General features: G+C 57.4%; 1 protein-coding gene across 7 annotated transcripts in view; it reads right to left on the bottom strand.

Annotated features, from left to right (window-relative positions):
- The window catches only part of TANGO2 (transport and golgi organization 2 homolog), a 37,080-nt gene extending 24,430 nt beyond the window's left edge, over window positions 1–12,650 (bottom strand). Inside the window, exons 1-3 of one of the 7 annotated variants that reach the window (XM_027577063.2) lie at window positions 9,535–9,742; window positions 9,180–9,232; window positions 2,762–2,857 (exon numbers count right to left, since the gene is read on the bottom strand). In XM_027577063.2, coding sequence (XP_027432864.1) covers window positions 2,762–2,857; window positions 9,180–9,232; window positions 9,535–9,573 — 188 coding nt within the window. In that variant the 5' untranslated portion in view covers window positions 9,574–9,742. Of the gene's footprint in view, window positions 1–2,761; window positions 2,858–8,281; window positions 8,387–9,179; window positions 9,233–9,534; window positions 9,743–11,759; window positions 11,803–12,511 lie in introns of those variants that run through there. The other 6 variants (XM_027577066.2, XM_027577067.2, XM_027577068.2 and 3 more) reach the window with 6 other exon arrangements.
- Window positions 12,651–15,132: the final 2,482 nt, after the last annotated feature.

Below are 15,132 nucleotides of genomic sequence, written 5' to 3'. Positions count from 1 at the left end.
AAGCGGGACTCAAACAGACACTTGTATGCTAATCTCCACGGCAGTAGGACTCACAATAGACAAGAAGTGGAAATAGTCCAAGTGTCCATCAAGAGATGAATGGATACAAATGTGGTCCTGCATACAGTGGGATGTTACTGAGCCTTAAGAAGGAAAGAGATTCTGACACATGCTACACCATGATCTTGAGGACACTATGCTCAATAAAATAAGCCAGTCACACAAAAATACTAAGATTCCCCAGAGTAGTCAAGGTCATTGAAACCAAGTAGACTGGTGGTTGCCAGGGGCTGGGGGGAGGGAAACGGGAAGTCAGTGTTTGGTGGAGACAGAGATTCAGCTGGGGACAATGAAGAGTTCTGGAGATGGATGGTGGGGATGGTTGCACAACGACGTGAATGTACTTAATGCCACTGAACTGGACACTTGTCAATGGTTAGAACGGCACACACTCCTATTCCTGCCATTTATTAGGTTGGGGGGTGGGAGATGAAGACACAGCAGTGCATGCCAACGCAGGCAGGCAGAGGCTGGTGCATCTCAGGCCAGGACAGGGATGGCTAAAGCAGGAGGGAGCCCAAGTGAGGGACGCTGGGGCAGGTCCTGCTGGCCCCATTGGCTCCTGGCAGCACTGCCTAGCCAGGGCCTCCTCCCCACCACACTGATGGCCCTGGAGCCTGGCCTGCTCCCCATTCCACTCTAGGTACTGGGAACCCCTCTCCAATCTCTGACAGGCCCAGGCTTGGCCTCTCCTCACTGGCCCTGCTGCAGTGTCCCTCCCATGTGGCCCCCTCCTTGCTCCTCCCGTCCTTTTCTCCATCACACACGTACGGAAGCATGAATACCAAGGGCCCACAGCCCACCCATTCTCAAGGGCCAGACAACCCCACAGCTACAGTAGGAGCAGCTACCGGAAGTCCCTCTTGCCCCCCCCCCCCCCACGCAATAGGGTAAACAACAAGTGTATTCAGTCAGTCACCAGCTGTGGTATGTTTAGTTTTTGGCTTAGGGCTTTGGAATACACTGGAGAGAAACACTAAGGTTGTCTCAAATCACAATCCACTGGGAGTCATTATGAGGAGAGGTCTTGGCAGTGATGCACAGGTCCCGAGCGAAAGCAAGACAGCTCCTTCCTCCTTCTTCCCATGTTTATTTTACTGGCAGAAGACTGGAGGTAACCTTGAGAAACAAGATTTCCAGGGAGGCTGCGGCTGAATCTGGTAGTAAATATAGCCAGCAACAGACTCAGGAATTGTGAGGCTGCATGTCCCCGTGTGAGAAATCCTTCACTCCAGGTCAAAACAGAGTCATTTTGTTGGTGCGTGAGAGTTCATGTGAGCATAGAAGGGTGCACATGAAACCTCAGTAGCCAAAGGGGTAGACCGTGTCAGTAATCCAGCTATTATGTCTCAGCCCCAAATTTGCCCTTCACTGCCTCCTCATGATAAAGCAGCTGAACTTTGGGGCTAGTACCATATTAAGTTTCGTCAGTAGAGGGCGCTCTACCTCTACCTCGGTGGCGTCCCACCGCAGGACACACCTGGCAATGTGCCCGGCTCCCCCAGGATGAGTCCGGTTACACATGTGGCTTCCCCCACGCACCCAGTGGCCAGCACCTCCCCCCAATATCCTCCCGCGACAGTTGCCAGCACACGGGAGGGCAGAATCCTAGCAAGTTCTGCTGCCGTGGCACCCCAGCGATTTCTTTGCTATCCAGTGTGCCGCGGCTGAACCTCTCCGGCAAGGTCTGGCTCTCAGCCTGAGGGTGGAACACGGGGTTCCACCCAGGCCATTCCAATCCTGTTAACAGTTAATAATTCTGGATGTTACACTTCCCCCTGCTCAAATCACTGCCCCTGGATCCTGCCCACTGGCTGCACCCCAGCTCATTCTGCTGGGGGTCGTGCGGGGTCAGCTCCAGGACCCTGGCCTGGCCCTGCTGTCCATTCCTCTGCATGATGGGAACACTGGGGACTCTTCAGTCCCCAACCCCTGGCCTGGAATGAGTTTCATTCTGCACGAAATTAGGCATCATGGTGTCTGTGCAATTTTGCATGGTGACTCAAGTCTAAGAAGCTAATCAAAATGGCTCATATCATTTCTGGTATAGATTTCAAAATGATGAAAACTTTCCAAGCAATCGTACTAGTGATCAGTTTAAAATGTCATTTTGGTTGTGGGTTACCTCTCAGCCTCATACTTGGAAAAACACGGAAAAATTCCCACTGGGTGCCCCAGGGAACAGAGGGGCACATCCAGAGCCCAAGGTCGTGGGGAGGAGGGGGGTGCACTGGATCATGTCTCATCCCTCTCTGGCCTCAGTTTCCCACCTCTGCTGGTCTCCCAGCTTCCCCACCCCCACCCCCATTCCCCAGCTCAGGACCCACAGACCCTGTGTTGCCACCACCACCCAGACTTACCACTGGCAACACAGAGGAGCCCAGTCTAAATGGGGCTCTTGCTCATCAAGCCAGTTCTGCTGCCCCTGGCGCCCCTGCAGAAACCACAGGGCTGCGCCCCTACCTGGCCCAACATGGCTCCTCTGTCCTGCCCCTCCAGCGACCTTAAGCAGCTAAGCCTCTGCACCTTCGTATGTCAGTTCAGCGTTCCTGCCACCGGGCGGTACCCACTGCTGCACCCCACACTGAATAACTGCTGTTGGACAGGGCAGGCCCAGCCTGTACAGCTTGTAGGGTATTATGAGGACTGTGGGGCACCCGAGGCCAAGTGGAGGACAACAGACACAGAGCAAGGGGGTTACCTGTATGCATTTTTAGAAACAGGGCGAGGATCGAACTTAAAGAAGATGATGCACATGGGTCCCTGAGAGCAGCTTTGTTCACACAGGGTCACCAGTCTGCGGGAAAAGGAAAAAAAAATGTGTTGAATAAACAGCAGACAACACACCACTGCCTCCCCGAACCTGCAATGCTCCCTGGCCCAGAAGAGAACTGCCTCTGGGATGCCCCTGACCCTTGCGGACATGGCAGAACCATACGCCAGACACGGTGACGCTCACCAGCACCGCCCAACCATCTCCCTAAGTGCTCACACACATCAGCACGGGCCAGACTGTCCCCTGCTGCCTGCAATGCTCACTGGCCCTGGACACACCACGTGGAGGGTGGCCACAGGAGCAAGAACGAGAACCTGGCGGCCTCTATAGGGCCAGCAGATCTTTTCCCCTAACTGAGCTGAGAATAGAGATGAAATCCTGAGGCCACTGACCCTGGACAAGGTGACTGAGGGTCTCTAGCCCTGCATGTGTGCCTGAGCCAGGGCACGGCTGCAGGGCAGAGCCAGCAGCCACAGCCAGGGAATGGACAACACAGAGGCTGTGGAGGTACTGAAGGGAGCCAAAAAGATGCCCCCAGAAGAGCCTCAGAAGCAAGGGGGGTGAGGGAGTGTTCGGCGTATGTGCATGTACGTGAGGCCTTGAGGTCTGCATGCATGTGTGAGTGTATAGTCATGTGTGGGTGTTTGTGTGTGTGTGCTTCCGTGTCCACTGAGCTCCAAGTGCACTAGCCTGGGGAGCCCTGGGACTGGGGAGGGTCCGTGCAGTACCCTCCCAGAACACAGCACCTACTAGAGCAAGGTTTGGGACCTGCATCTGTAAAGAGGGTCTGTGAACTGGGCCCCAGCTGGGAGAAGGTGGGATGAGATGCCCAGACCCTGCCCATCCTTGCTCCAGGTTTCAACATAAACCACGAACACCATGCCACTCCAAACCCTCTGCCCCCAAGCCTTGGAGAAGCCACACGGAGGTGGCGGGGGAGGGTACTTCAGGCATGGGAGGAGCAGGAGTGGGCCGAGAGGGGCCCCACCCGCCAGGTGCAGGGGATGGGAACCTGCCACAGGGCCATGGTCCAGCACAGAAGACATAGGCCTCTCACTCCCAGGGAGCTAGTCTCTCCCACAAATGAGAATACTGCAGGAGAGGCCAACCGGCACTGCCTGTGGCAACCAGGCCAAACATGGTCAATGGGAGAAGCCCTGCCAACCCATCACTTCTGAAATCCCACCCACCCAGAGCCCTACCAGGACAGAGGATTGTTGTGAGGATTGCTCCACCAGGGACATGCTGCCCCACCAAGGACATGCAGCTCTGGGTTGTCAGAAGAGGCCATCATGTAGGCCTTGGCCTGCTGTGCACCTCTCCGGGCTGCGTGCCCAGCTGCTGGGCAAGGCCATCCACTGGGGGCAGCTCTGGCGACTGATGCTCACAAGCCAGAAGCAGAGCCCTCCAACTTGGCTGCAGGACCTCACCATCCTAGCCAGCCTGTGTGGGTGGCAGACCTGCCCTCCAGACAGGGGTAGCAGAGAGGGCTCTGTGGTTGGAGGAAAGGCCACTGATGGGTCTCCAGGCAGCCTGGCGCCAGAGGTGTGGGCACAAAGCCCAGGGCTGCGGCCTCGATGAAGACGTGGTCATTGGGAGGGAAGGACCAGAGGAAAGCCAGCCCCTGGGGAGGGGACCATCAGGAACTGCCTTTCTCTCCAATCCCTCGCCCCCCACTCAAGCCAGGCCCGCTGCCCACTGCCCCACCCCTTCTCAGCTCCACGTCCCACCACCCCCGCAATCTCATTCACCTAGGCAGGTCCCATGGGTGCAGGGCCCTTCTCCCAGCATTCCCCCACCCAGGCCCTAGTGAAATCCTCCCTGACACCCTACTTGTTGGGCCACCTTCTCACTCCTGCTGACTTTCAGGGCTCCCCAAGCGAGCTCCAGATACAGCCACTGTGCTCCCAGTCACTGTCTCGCAGGCTGGACACAGGGCGGGCAGGAGGCTGGAACTGCTAACAGGGGCAAACTGAGTTCTGCTCGGGCCATTGCACACCTGCCTGCCTGGCCACTTGGGGCACTAAGAAAACACTGCTCTCCACTTCCCAGGGTTCCGAGGCTGGCACAGTGGGAAAGAGATGGGGAAGGGCTTCTATAGGCCCCCACTTCCATGCTTGGTGGCTTCTCTGCTTGTCATGGGGAGCTCACCCTTGAAGGACACCCGGGGTGATAAAGTCCGTAAGGGAGGATGGCGTCCCGGGCAAAAGCGTGCCTGGCTTCCTCAGTGACATCCCCGGCCCCTGTCCCCACCTCCACCAGGAATGCAAGCCCAGGCCCTCCGTGGAGTGTCTGCATGCCCATGGCAGCCCCCAAGCCAGAGCCAGCCCACAGCTAGAGGAAGAGACAGGCAGGAAGGTCCTGGGGAGGTCTGATCAGGAACCTCACCCATGGACCTTGGCAACCTCGGTGGGGACACCTTAAGGTAGTGAAGCATCCAAGCATTGAAGGAAGTCGCACCCCACCTCTGCCTGTTGCTCCCAGGATGCTGTGGGCTCCAGCAGGCGAAGGAGGCTACAATGGTGATGTGCACACCCACCCCCAGGCTTGCGGATGGCACTTAAATGTCACAGACCCATCCTTTTCACTTGGAAAGGGCTCACTTTCCCTCCTTTTCCCTCATTTGGCCTCACAGCAACCAGGAGGGCAGCCGGGTAACCCAGCACATGGAAAAGAGTACCCCCGCCAAAAAGGGGCAGGTGCCACAGAATCTGGCTCTCTGGGAGGGTGACACACAGACCCAGAGAAGGCCGGGCCCCCGCTGCCATAGAGCAGAGGACAGGCCAGCTGGGGAAAACTTTCCCAAGCCAGGAGCTTCACAGGGGTGATTCCCCTCTCCCCGGGAGCTTCAGCAGTGCGCTTGTGGGGGGTGCCTGCTGGCTGCACTCAGAGAGGAGCAGGCACATGCAGGCTGCTAGAACCAAGTGAGCCTCCCGACCCTGCATCTGCTCCCAGAACCCCCCCCCCAGAAGGCCAGGATAACCCCAGCACTGCACCCCGACACCACCCTGGCACATCCACAAACCACTGCCCCCGGCGCCATCATGGAAACGCTAAGAAGCCAACATGCCCACTGCAGTAGCCCTGGTGGCCTCACTGTTCTCTCAGCGCTCAACCCTGGGAAAGCCTGACGAAACGTCACCATGTCCACACGTGGTCCCGCCGGGGGTGCTGTCTCACAAATGCCACAACCTTAAGGGTGCAGCCGGGCCTCGGAGCTGCCCACAGGGATGGAAGACCCCGGACAGTGGCCCAGACCAAGGAGGGGAAGCCATGCGAGCAGTGGGGCTGGAAAATGGAGCCTATGAGGTGCCGACCATCCTGACAAGTGCCCAAAACACCTGCATGGCACAGTGGCTGAGGGCGGGGGGGCGCATATCATTTCACGCTGTGTGTACCCGAAGAGGCGCTTACCATGGCCTGGACTATTCCATAAAGAAAACCAGGGGGCTGGGCCCCACTGGTGAGGAGGCGACGTCAGCAGTCAGTAACTCAAGCTCCCAGCCTCTGGAGCATCCCCACCATGGCTTCCTAGCGACGCCACATTCCAGAACTCACACGGTCTCTCGTAGCTGCACACGGCAACCAGGCAATCTTTGTCACAACCAAGATTTCACATAAAAAGCTGACCTCCGTGACCCAGTGACGACTCTGTTGTAAAAAAAAAAAACTACCCAGGACGTTTCTGGAATTGAACAGGGCCCGCATGAAGTCCTGTGGGAAACAGAAAGGCTGCAGCTCTGAAGTACGTTCTCTCTGATGGCATCTAACAAAGGCCCCCAACCCAGGGACTGTGACTGAGGCCAAGCAGGTGCATGAGGCTGTACGTGCACGGATGAAGACAGCACACCCACACCACACCTCACACCTGCTCACTCAGCCTGGGACGCCCACTGTGTCCTTGGCCCGCCCAGGACACACTGTGGAAGGAAGCACTGCGTCCCCTGGGGTGGCCTCCCCAAGCCTGAGCGTGCACCTCTACCAGGTCCTTGCACCGGGAGCCCGGGCAGATCCAGGGCAACCACCTGTGTGGCCCAGGGCCTGCACTCCCTGCACACACCTACAGTCCCTGGGCACACCTGAGCCCCAGCTGGAAGGACCTACGAGGTGTGAGGCAAAAGCAAAAAGTTCCCTTCAAACCAAAGCCACGGGCCTCTTTCTTCTCTTCCTCTCTTTCTTCTCTCTGAGAAAGCCAGAGGAAGTCTTCCTGGATCCCAACTTCTGCCTTGCCCTGCTCTAACCACTGGTAATGCAAAACTGGAAGAATGGGTCATGAGTCCAGCTGTCAGTCTCAGCACGGGCACGGAAGTTTTAAGGCTTTCGAGCATTCTCTGCACGCTCCATCCTGCCTGCTCACCCGGCTGCCTCTGAAATCTGCCCCCTCCAGCCGGGGCCTCCTTCTTCCTCGCCTGTCTTCCAGAGGAACCAACAGGGCTGTCCTAACAGCCAAGTGCAGCCAGGTACACTCCCTCTTTCAGACTAGCCAGGCTCTTCAGTTGAGTCAAGCCTCAAACCTCAGTCCACACGGAGTCTAACAAGAGCATGACGAGGAAATGACTCAAGCAGGCAGGCAGACCAGCCCGTGGTCAGAGCCACGTGCCAAGAGGTGCGGTGAAGGCTGCCGTGGCTCAGGTGAGAGCCATGTGGGGACAAGGCCTGGCACCTGGATGGACCAAAGGTGAGGATCTGCTTCTGCTGCCAGGGAGGGCAGGTCTGCAACTTCACAGAGGCTCACTGGTAGAGTAGGCAAGTGGGGCCCAAGGGCCATCCTGACCGGACCTCACTGTCACCGCTAGCCCAGACGGGGAAGGACCTGGTCAGGGGACGGGGAGACCTCAGCAGTGCTGGGGGTGGTCACCAACCCCCATCTCCCTCTTGTGCACTCCAGATGCCACCCAGCTGCTGGCCCACCCTGCCTGGGGGCTAATGGGCATCACACACCAACTGTGCCGGCCACCCACCCCACGCCAACAAGCACCATCTCCTCCAGCGTTTGCACCAAGGCCTGTCCACTTCCCTTCCTCCCAGCCCACCCGTCCTCCCATACCTGGTGCCCACTCGTCCATCCCCAGCCCAAGGCTCCACACGCCTCCTGTGACCACAACCAGCAGCTCCTGTGGGAGCACATGCTCTGCAAATGGGCTGAGGATCTTCCTAGGACAGAGACGGAGGGGGCAGAATGGCTGCTCAGAGCACGATGCTCTTAGGTGAGCAGACCTGACCCAACTCCCTCCAAACATCCAGTACAGGTACCAGTGGCTGGGCAAGGGGGCGTCCCGCCAGCACCACAACCTGCCGCTGCTGCCCTCCTCAGGGTGGCAGGAAACACTCTCACCATGGTTACAGTGGCAACCCCCAGGGGCTGCGCATCTTACAGACACCTGCCTGCCTGTGTCCACGAATCACCGATTTGGGTATTGAATCCTGGGCTTTTGCTGCACTGACCTGTAGTGTAGTGCACGTGGTGTGGGCAGGCTCACGGGCTGTCTGATCCACAGCTGCCAATATTTCCTCCCACGCCTGCCCTGTCTTGCAGCCTTGCCTGTGGCACTGTCTATCGGAAACAGTCTGTTACTTTACCGCAAGTTTTCCCATTGCTACCGCATAGTGGCCACCCTCTGTGCCCCAGAGTGAAAGCCCCTTTCCCTTGCCTTCTTTGCATGGTTGTATTTTGGTTTAGTTCTCAGGTCAGCCCATGCCCTGCTCCGTTGGGTGGTGTGAGGTACCCCTTGCTTCCCAGGTGCCAGGCGTCAGTCAGGTCTGTCCCACCTCAGCCATACCCTGGACACCCAGTCACCAGGCTCCATGGCGGTCCGGCATGCTCGGCAGGCCTCTCAGCTTCAGCACATGCTCTGGGATCTGAAGGACAAGTCTCCCTCTTGGCTATTCATAGAATCTTCTTTAAAAGTCTAATGAATTGTGCTGGGCCACCACCACCAGTCACACCCAGCACTGAGCATGAAGCGCCGCAAGCAGGTGAGTCTTGAGTGAGCCCCGGCTCCCCAGTAACCCCACAGCAGAGACGGCACACCACCTCAGCATTTGTATCCAAGCCAGAAATAAGCAAAACTCATCCCTGAGGGCAGAATTCAGGGCAGGGCCACCTGGTCTGGAGAATAGGGGACATCCGGGTGCTAGCACACCTTCTTGGTATGGACGCTAGTGGTGTGGCTGGGCTCCCTGTACAACGCATGGAGCTGGATATTTAAAACACATGCACACTAACAGCAGGCATGCTTTATGTGCACTCTTATGGGCAGGCTGGTGTAGGGAGAAAAGAAAGGCCGAAAAAGATGTTATCCATGCAAGACCGGGCAAGAGTGCACTCAGCCCTGGTACAAACCCTTCAAAGCAGAGCCAGGCCTCTTGAAGAATTCTGCATAATGACACCAGCACCTGAGCAGAGAGCAAAACCACACCTGAGAACTGGGGTGCCAGGGGCAGGGGGCCTGCACCCTCGGTGGGAGCACTTTACTTTGTCAATTGAAAAGGCAAACAGGCCTCTCAGTGGAGGAGAGACATGCCAGGTCAGAATGCAGCAAAGAATGACAGGGATGCACACGAATGAATGGGGAGCTATTGTGGCCTCCACACAGAGCCAAGAGGGCCTAGACACCCGGAAAGTGAGGCTCCCGGTTCACATCACATCCATCTCCCACCGGCTGGCTGTGCACGTGAAGGCTCTGAACAGAGGTTACCTGGACCAGAGAATCTTCAGCTCCAAGCACTTTACACATTTCGGAATATATTTTCAAGGCTTGCCAGCCTGTCTATCTGGTCTTGAGGAGCCATGCAGAGGACAGGGGCCCTCGGGCTTCACATGACAGGGCTGAGGAGCCAGACACCTCAGCCTCACCCAGTGCAGCCTGTGCGATCACTGTGGCAGCCCCCAGGGGCAGAGCTGGAAAGCATGCGCTGCTCTTTTCGCCTGACGCGGAATGTCCTCCCAGCAGCTGCCAGCAAAGGAGGTAAACACACATGGGAACACAGTGTCGCTGTGCTGTTCAGGGGCCTTGGCTGAGAAAGCCCTGACGTCTGTAAATATTCTGAGCAGCCAGCCCACTGCAACACCCCACCCTCCTCCCAGCTCAGCAACTGAGGATTCTACAATCTGTGTTTCGTCATTTTGACCAAGTGGCATTTCACCTTGACAAATTTTCTACAGGGATACTCTCTTCTGAGATCTCCACGATGTTTGGGGAGCCCTAATTCAACTCCACACCAAGTGTCACTGTCTCTGCAGTTCAAAGGAGCAACGCAAATGAGGGGAAGAATGAGCATTTCAGAAAGCCCTGGACATAGGGCAGCCCCTCTACCTTAGCCCCTCCTGGCTTCCCCACAAGCCAGGGACCAGCCCGGCCTCACAGTGACCACTGCGGCCCCCATGCTTAATAAAGGACAACGGAGTATTTCAACCAAGATGTACCCGGAGTGTCGGGAGCCGCCAAGAGATGGTGGACAGCCTTTTTTAAGTGCACATATATCATTTTTGCAAATCTAAAAAGGAAAGTTAAGGGCGCCTGGGTGGCTCCGTTGGTTAAGCGACTGCCTTTGGCTCAGGTCATGATCCTGGAGTCCCGGGATCGAGTCCCACATCGGGCTCCCTGCTCAGCGGGGAGTTTGCTTCTCCCTCTGACCCTCTTCCCTCTCGTGCTTTCTGTCTCTCATTCTCTCTCTCTCAAATAAATAAATAAAATCTTTAAAAAAAAATAAATAAAAAGGAAAGTTAAGAAAGAAAAAAAGGGGGGGCGCCTGGGTGACTCAGTCGTCAAAGTGTCTGCCTTCAGCTCAGGTCATGATCTCAGGGTCCTGGGATCGAGCCCCGCATCGGGCTCCCTGCTCCGCGGGAAGCCTGCTTCTCCCTCTCCTGTTCCCCCTGCTTGTGTTCCTTCTCTCCCTGTGTCTCTGTCAAATAAATAAATTAAATCTTAAAAAAAAAAAAAAACTGCGATGATAACCTGGAAAGACAGCTTGGTGACCTGGAGCGACCTCGTTTTCATGGAGCCCATCACCCAACCCCATGGTCTGGACCAACAAATGCCAGATTCAACGGTGATGCCCTCACACACATGCCATGTCGGCCAAAGGATGGACCCAGTTCCTGCACATCTGGAGCATCAATGACAAGTGTGGCACCACTTCTAAAAGTCCTCCCAGCCTCCCTGCCACGAGCTGTTTATCTCCAGGCATGCTCTGGAGGCCCCTCATTTCTCCACGGAAGTCCTCAGGAGTAACAGGCCCACTTCCTCTGCAGGCAGGCACCAGGGCTGCCTACAGAGAGCTTCACCCTCTGATACAGATGCCAGGCACAGGAGCGAGGCCCCCAAACACCACACACAGTTACATCCATGGTGAAACACGATCAAAAAGCCCACAGAACGAGGTCACAAAAGAATCATGAGGCAAGCACAACGGTGCAGGGGCTGGGCAGCTAGGGCAGAACTGACAGCCTGTTTCCTTCATTCAGGGACGGCTGTTGTCACCACACATCAGAGCAAACATTGGCAGCAGCCCAGTCTGAGTGGCCTGCAGTCTGTGGACATGCCAGGAACATGAAGGCACAGGACTGGGGCTAATGGTCAAAGGCCAGATAAGGTGGGGGCACCAGGGCAGCCCACCCACCAGACGGGAGCTCTAGGATCCTGAAGAAGAGGGAACAGCTCTGTTGTGTCCTCCTGCTTCCACCTCACCAGCCAGCTCACCCAAAGCCGGCAAGATCCTGAGACAGTAGCCAAGGTGGAGCGGAGGCACTGGGACCTGGCCCTGGCTCTGAGTGACCTTGGAAACACCACTTGCCCCTCAGCCTGAGTTTTCTTCACCGTGGACAGCAGCCAACCAATGAACATCTGCCCAAAAAGGTTGCCCAGAGGATTAACAAGCAAGTTCGAGAAAGCATTTCCAAAGTACTACCAGCTGCAGTCACCCCTTATAGCTGCCATCACGTCACATCTGCCTCATGGAAGAAAGCTCTGAGCCCAAACAGCAGCGGCAAAACAGCAGTCAGCAGGCTGGGAGCAGGATGCCAGGCCAGGCCTGAGCCCAGCATGTGATATCCCTGCTGGAGGAAAAGGGCTGAGGCTCACGGACTAGTCCAAGGACAGAAGGCTCACTCTAAAGCTGTGGCCCCGAGGGAGGCCATGAAGCACCTGACACTCTGGGGTCGGGGAAGGGGGTCTTAAAGCCAAGCACCAGGGCCAGCGCTTGCCCTGGGTGCAACCCTGTCCAGCCCCCACCCCTGATACCCTGGGGGGATGGTCAGACTAACTGAGCCACCCCAGAAAAGGCGTGTCCAAGCGCAGGCATGACCGAGCACTTGCTGCCTACTGAGACAAACATCAGCTGTCATCCGTCTGCCCCGCAACAGGCCACAGGGTGGTGGCACCGTGACTCAGGGCTTCAGAACTGTCTGAGGCCCTAGCCCACCCACCCTGCAGCGACCACGCAGCTCCCGGCCCGCTAGTCTCTGCTTCCCCGCAGCGAGACCGGCCCGGCCTGCCAATGGACCCTGCTTCCCATTGGGGCGGGGACCACTGGAAACGCCTTCGAGTAACGCATGGGGCGCTTCGTCGGGGTCAGTTGGTCTCTCCGGACCCAGCCGTAGGATTTCCATTCCACGCCTCGGGAAAAGGAGACAGGCAGGGCGGGGAGGTGCGGCCCTGTCCCTCCCCTCCCTACCCGCGCCCCCCGGAGCCCCGCGCCCCGGGTCCTGGGCCGGCCCTTCGGGGAGAGGAGTCCGCCGCCCGGTCCGCCAGCCGCACACTCACCGCCTCCGCCGCCGCCGACTTCCGGGTGCCGCGCCCGCGCGCCACCACCGCCGCCCAGGCCCCGCCCCCCCGCCCTCTGAGCGCTCGCCATTGGGCTGCGGCGCCAGAGGCGGGGCGGCACGCCGCGACCCCGAGCACCGTTGGCTGGGCGCGCTGTCACTCGGGGGATGCAGCCCTCCCGGCGCTCCGCCCCCAGGGCTGCGCCAAGCCTCGGGGCTGCGCGGGCATCTGGGGGTCTCGTGACCCCCGCGGCTTTCCCAGGCTTACGGGCTCCCCACGCCGGAAGATGCCCGTGGGAGGTCGCTGCCGCTTGCGGCCGCTCCAAGAGCATGCCTTCGTGGACCCATTAGGGCCGCGGTCTGAACTCCAGGGGCCATAGGTCACCAAACCACCTGGCGGCCTTCTCTGGGAGCGATGGCGGGATTCCCACTTCCGGACCCGCCCCTCAGGCTGGGTCCTGTTCCACACCCACTAGCTCTAGACCTGGCCAACCCTCCCTTTTCTTTATGGCTCCCAGTTCGGTTCAGCCTCTGCCACTCTGGCCTTTGCACCAACCCCCACCACCGCCCCTACTCCCCGCAATCCTGCCACACTCGGGACAGACCCTGGACCGGGCACTCCAGACCCACCCAGCGACTGCGGCCTTTGAGCCCACTTGGAGGCTGTTTTGCAGGTCCAGGCCCTAGGAGGAAGGGTTGGCCCACCCTCAGCTGTAATGGGTGAGCAAGTGAGCAAAAGGGCGGGAAGGGGCACTGACTGGGGGCATTTCAACAGGACAGAGGCAGTTGCTGGGCTCCCTGCCTTCAGTGTCCTCTGGGCTGTGTCTAGGGCCTGAGTGCAGGGAAAGTGGAGAGTCAGAGGCCCAGGGCCCAGGGCCTACTCCAAAGTGGGCGCTCGGCAAACCAGGACAAGGATGACAGTTACATTAAGGATAATAACAATGTGCTAAGCACTCCAAACCCAGGGTCCCAGTCCACAGGTGTCATTCCCCCCATTTTACAGATGCAAACACTGAAGCTCAGAGCAGTTACACCGTTTAAAAAAAGAAGATAGCAAGTGGCAGTGGCTGGATTAAATCCACAGTCCTGTGTGGATCTGTGATCTGACTCAGAGCACTGATGCCCTTCCCGGGATCGAGTCCCACATCGGGTTCCCTGCTTGGTGGGGAGCCTGCTTCTCCTTCTGACCCTTACCCCTCTCATGCTCTCTCTCTCTCTCTCTCTCTCTCTCTCTCAAATAAATAAAATCTTAAAAAAAAAAAAAAGACGACTTGGGGCTTAGACATGTGTGACCATGCCCTGGGGTACACGGCAGGAGTTGCAGAGTGGTCTGCCCCAAACCACTGGGCCACATGCCTCAGGGGAGTGGGACACAGAATGGTACTTTCCTGTTGCTAGCAAAGAGGAATGCAGTCATGCATGGGTTGGACAGAGGTTCAAATCCTGGTCTGCCACAGAAGCATATGGCCCTGGGCCAGCCCCACTTCTAGCTACACTCTCTGCATCTGGATGGAGCCATGTCAGGTACTCTGATAGTCTGTCTCTGCTGACTCCAATGGACAACATTCAGTGCTAGGGAGCAGATAAGACAAGATGGATCAGGGTGGGAAGCTGACCCCTGGGGTCTCAGGGCTGCAAAGAGTTCACACATCCTTAGTTGGGGAGCTCACTGCCTTATTTGGTCACCCTTCTGATCTCTGAACATTTGCCGCTGTTGAGAAGTTAAAACCTTTTTGTCCCTATAGCTTTGCTCACATGTCCCAGGGATGTCCCCCCAGAACTGTCCTGCAGCTGGGTGGAGAGGGTGGGAGAGAGGGAAGAGACTAGGTTACTGGTCCCTGTGCCACTGGTCACACTGTAGGGGTTCCCTGTTCCTGACCCCTACCTGCAGCCTGGGTCACAGTGGGCCCACTGCCAGAGAGTGGCCTTGAGTCCTCTTGGAACTGATACTGTCCACCCTACTCCTCTGTATGTGGCTGGTGATCCAGCCTGGGGGACAGAATCCTGCCTGGAGAGGGGGGTGGGGAGGCAGTCCTCACCTAGGCCAATTCTGGAGCACAATTCTCCTCTTTGCTCTCTCACCAGAGGTCTGTCCAGCTCCTCCTGCACCATTGGTGACATTCTGAGCCAGCGGCTGTGTGGGCTGAGGGGTTCTCTACCCTCCATTAGGAGTGGATCTCATTAGTCCAACTGTCTACAGATTTCTCCAGGGGCATTGGACCCTGGTCTTCCTGGAGCCCTATTCTCATAGTGAGCTTGTGGTCCAGCATCATCCCTTCCCCCCACACTTGCTGATAGTGGCAGGAGGAGCCGGACAGACCTCTGGTGAGAGAGCAAAGAGGAGAATTGTGCTCCAGAATTGGCCTAGGTGAGGACTGCCTCCCCGCCCCCAACTCCAGGCAGGATTCTTTTTTTTTTTTTAATTTTTTTTATAGATTTTATTTATTTATTTGAGAGAGAGAATGAGATAGAGAGACAGCATGAGAGGGAAGAGAGTCAGAGGGAGAAGCAGACTCCCTGCTGAGCAGGGAGC

This window comes from Zalophus californianus, chromosome 14 (assembly GCF_009762305.2).
Source record: "Zalophus californianus isolate mZalCal1 chromosome 14, mZalCal1.pri.v2, whole genome shotgun sequence".
Lineage (NCBI taxonomy): Eukaryota > Metazoa > Chordata > Mammalia > Carnivora > Otariidae > Zalophus > Zalophus californianus.
The sequence above is the reverse complement of the archived record's forward strand: the minus strand, read 5'-3'. Positions and strand labels throughout refer to the sequence as shown.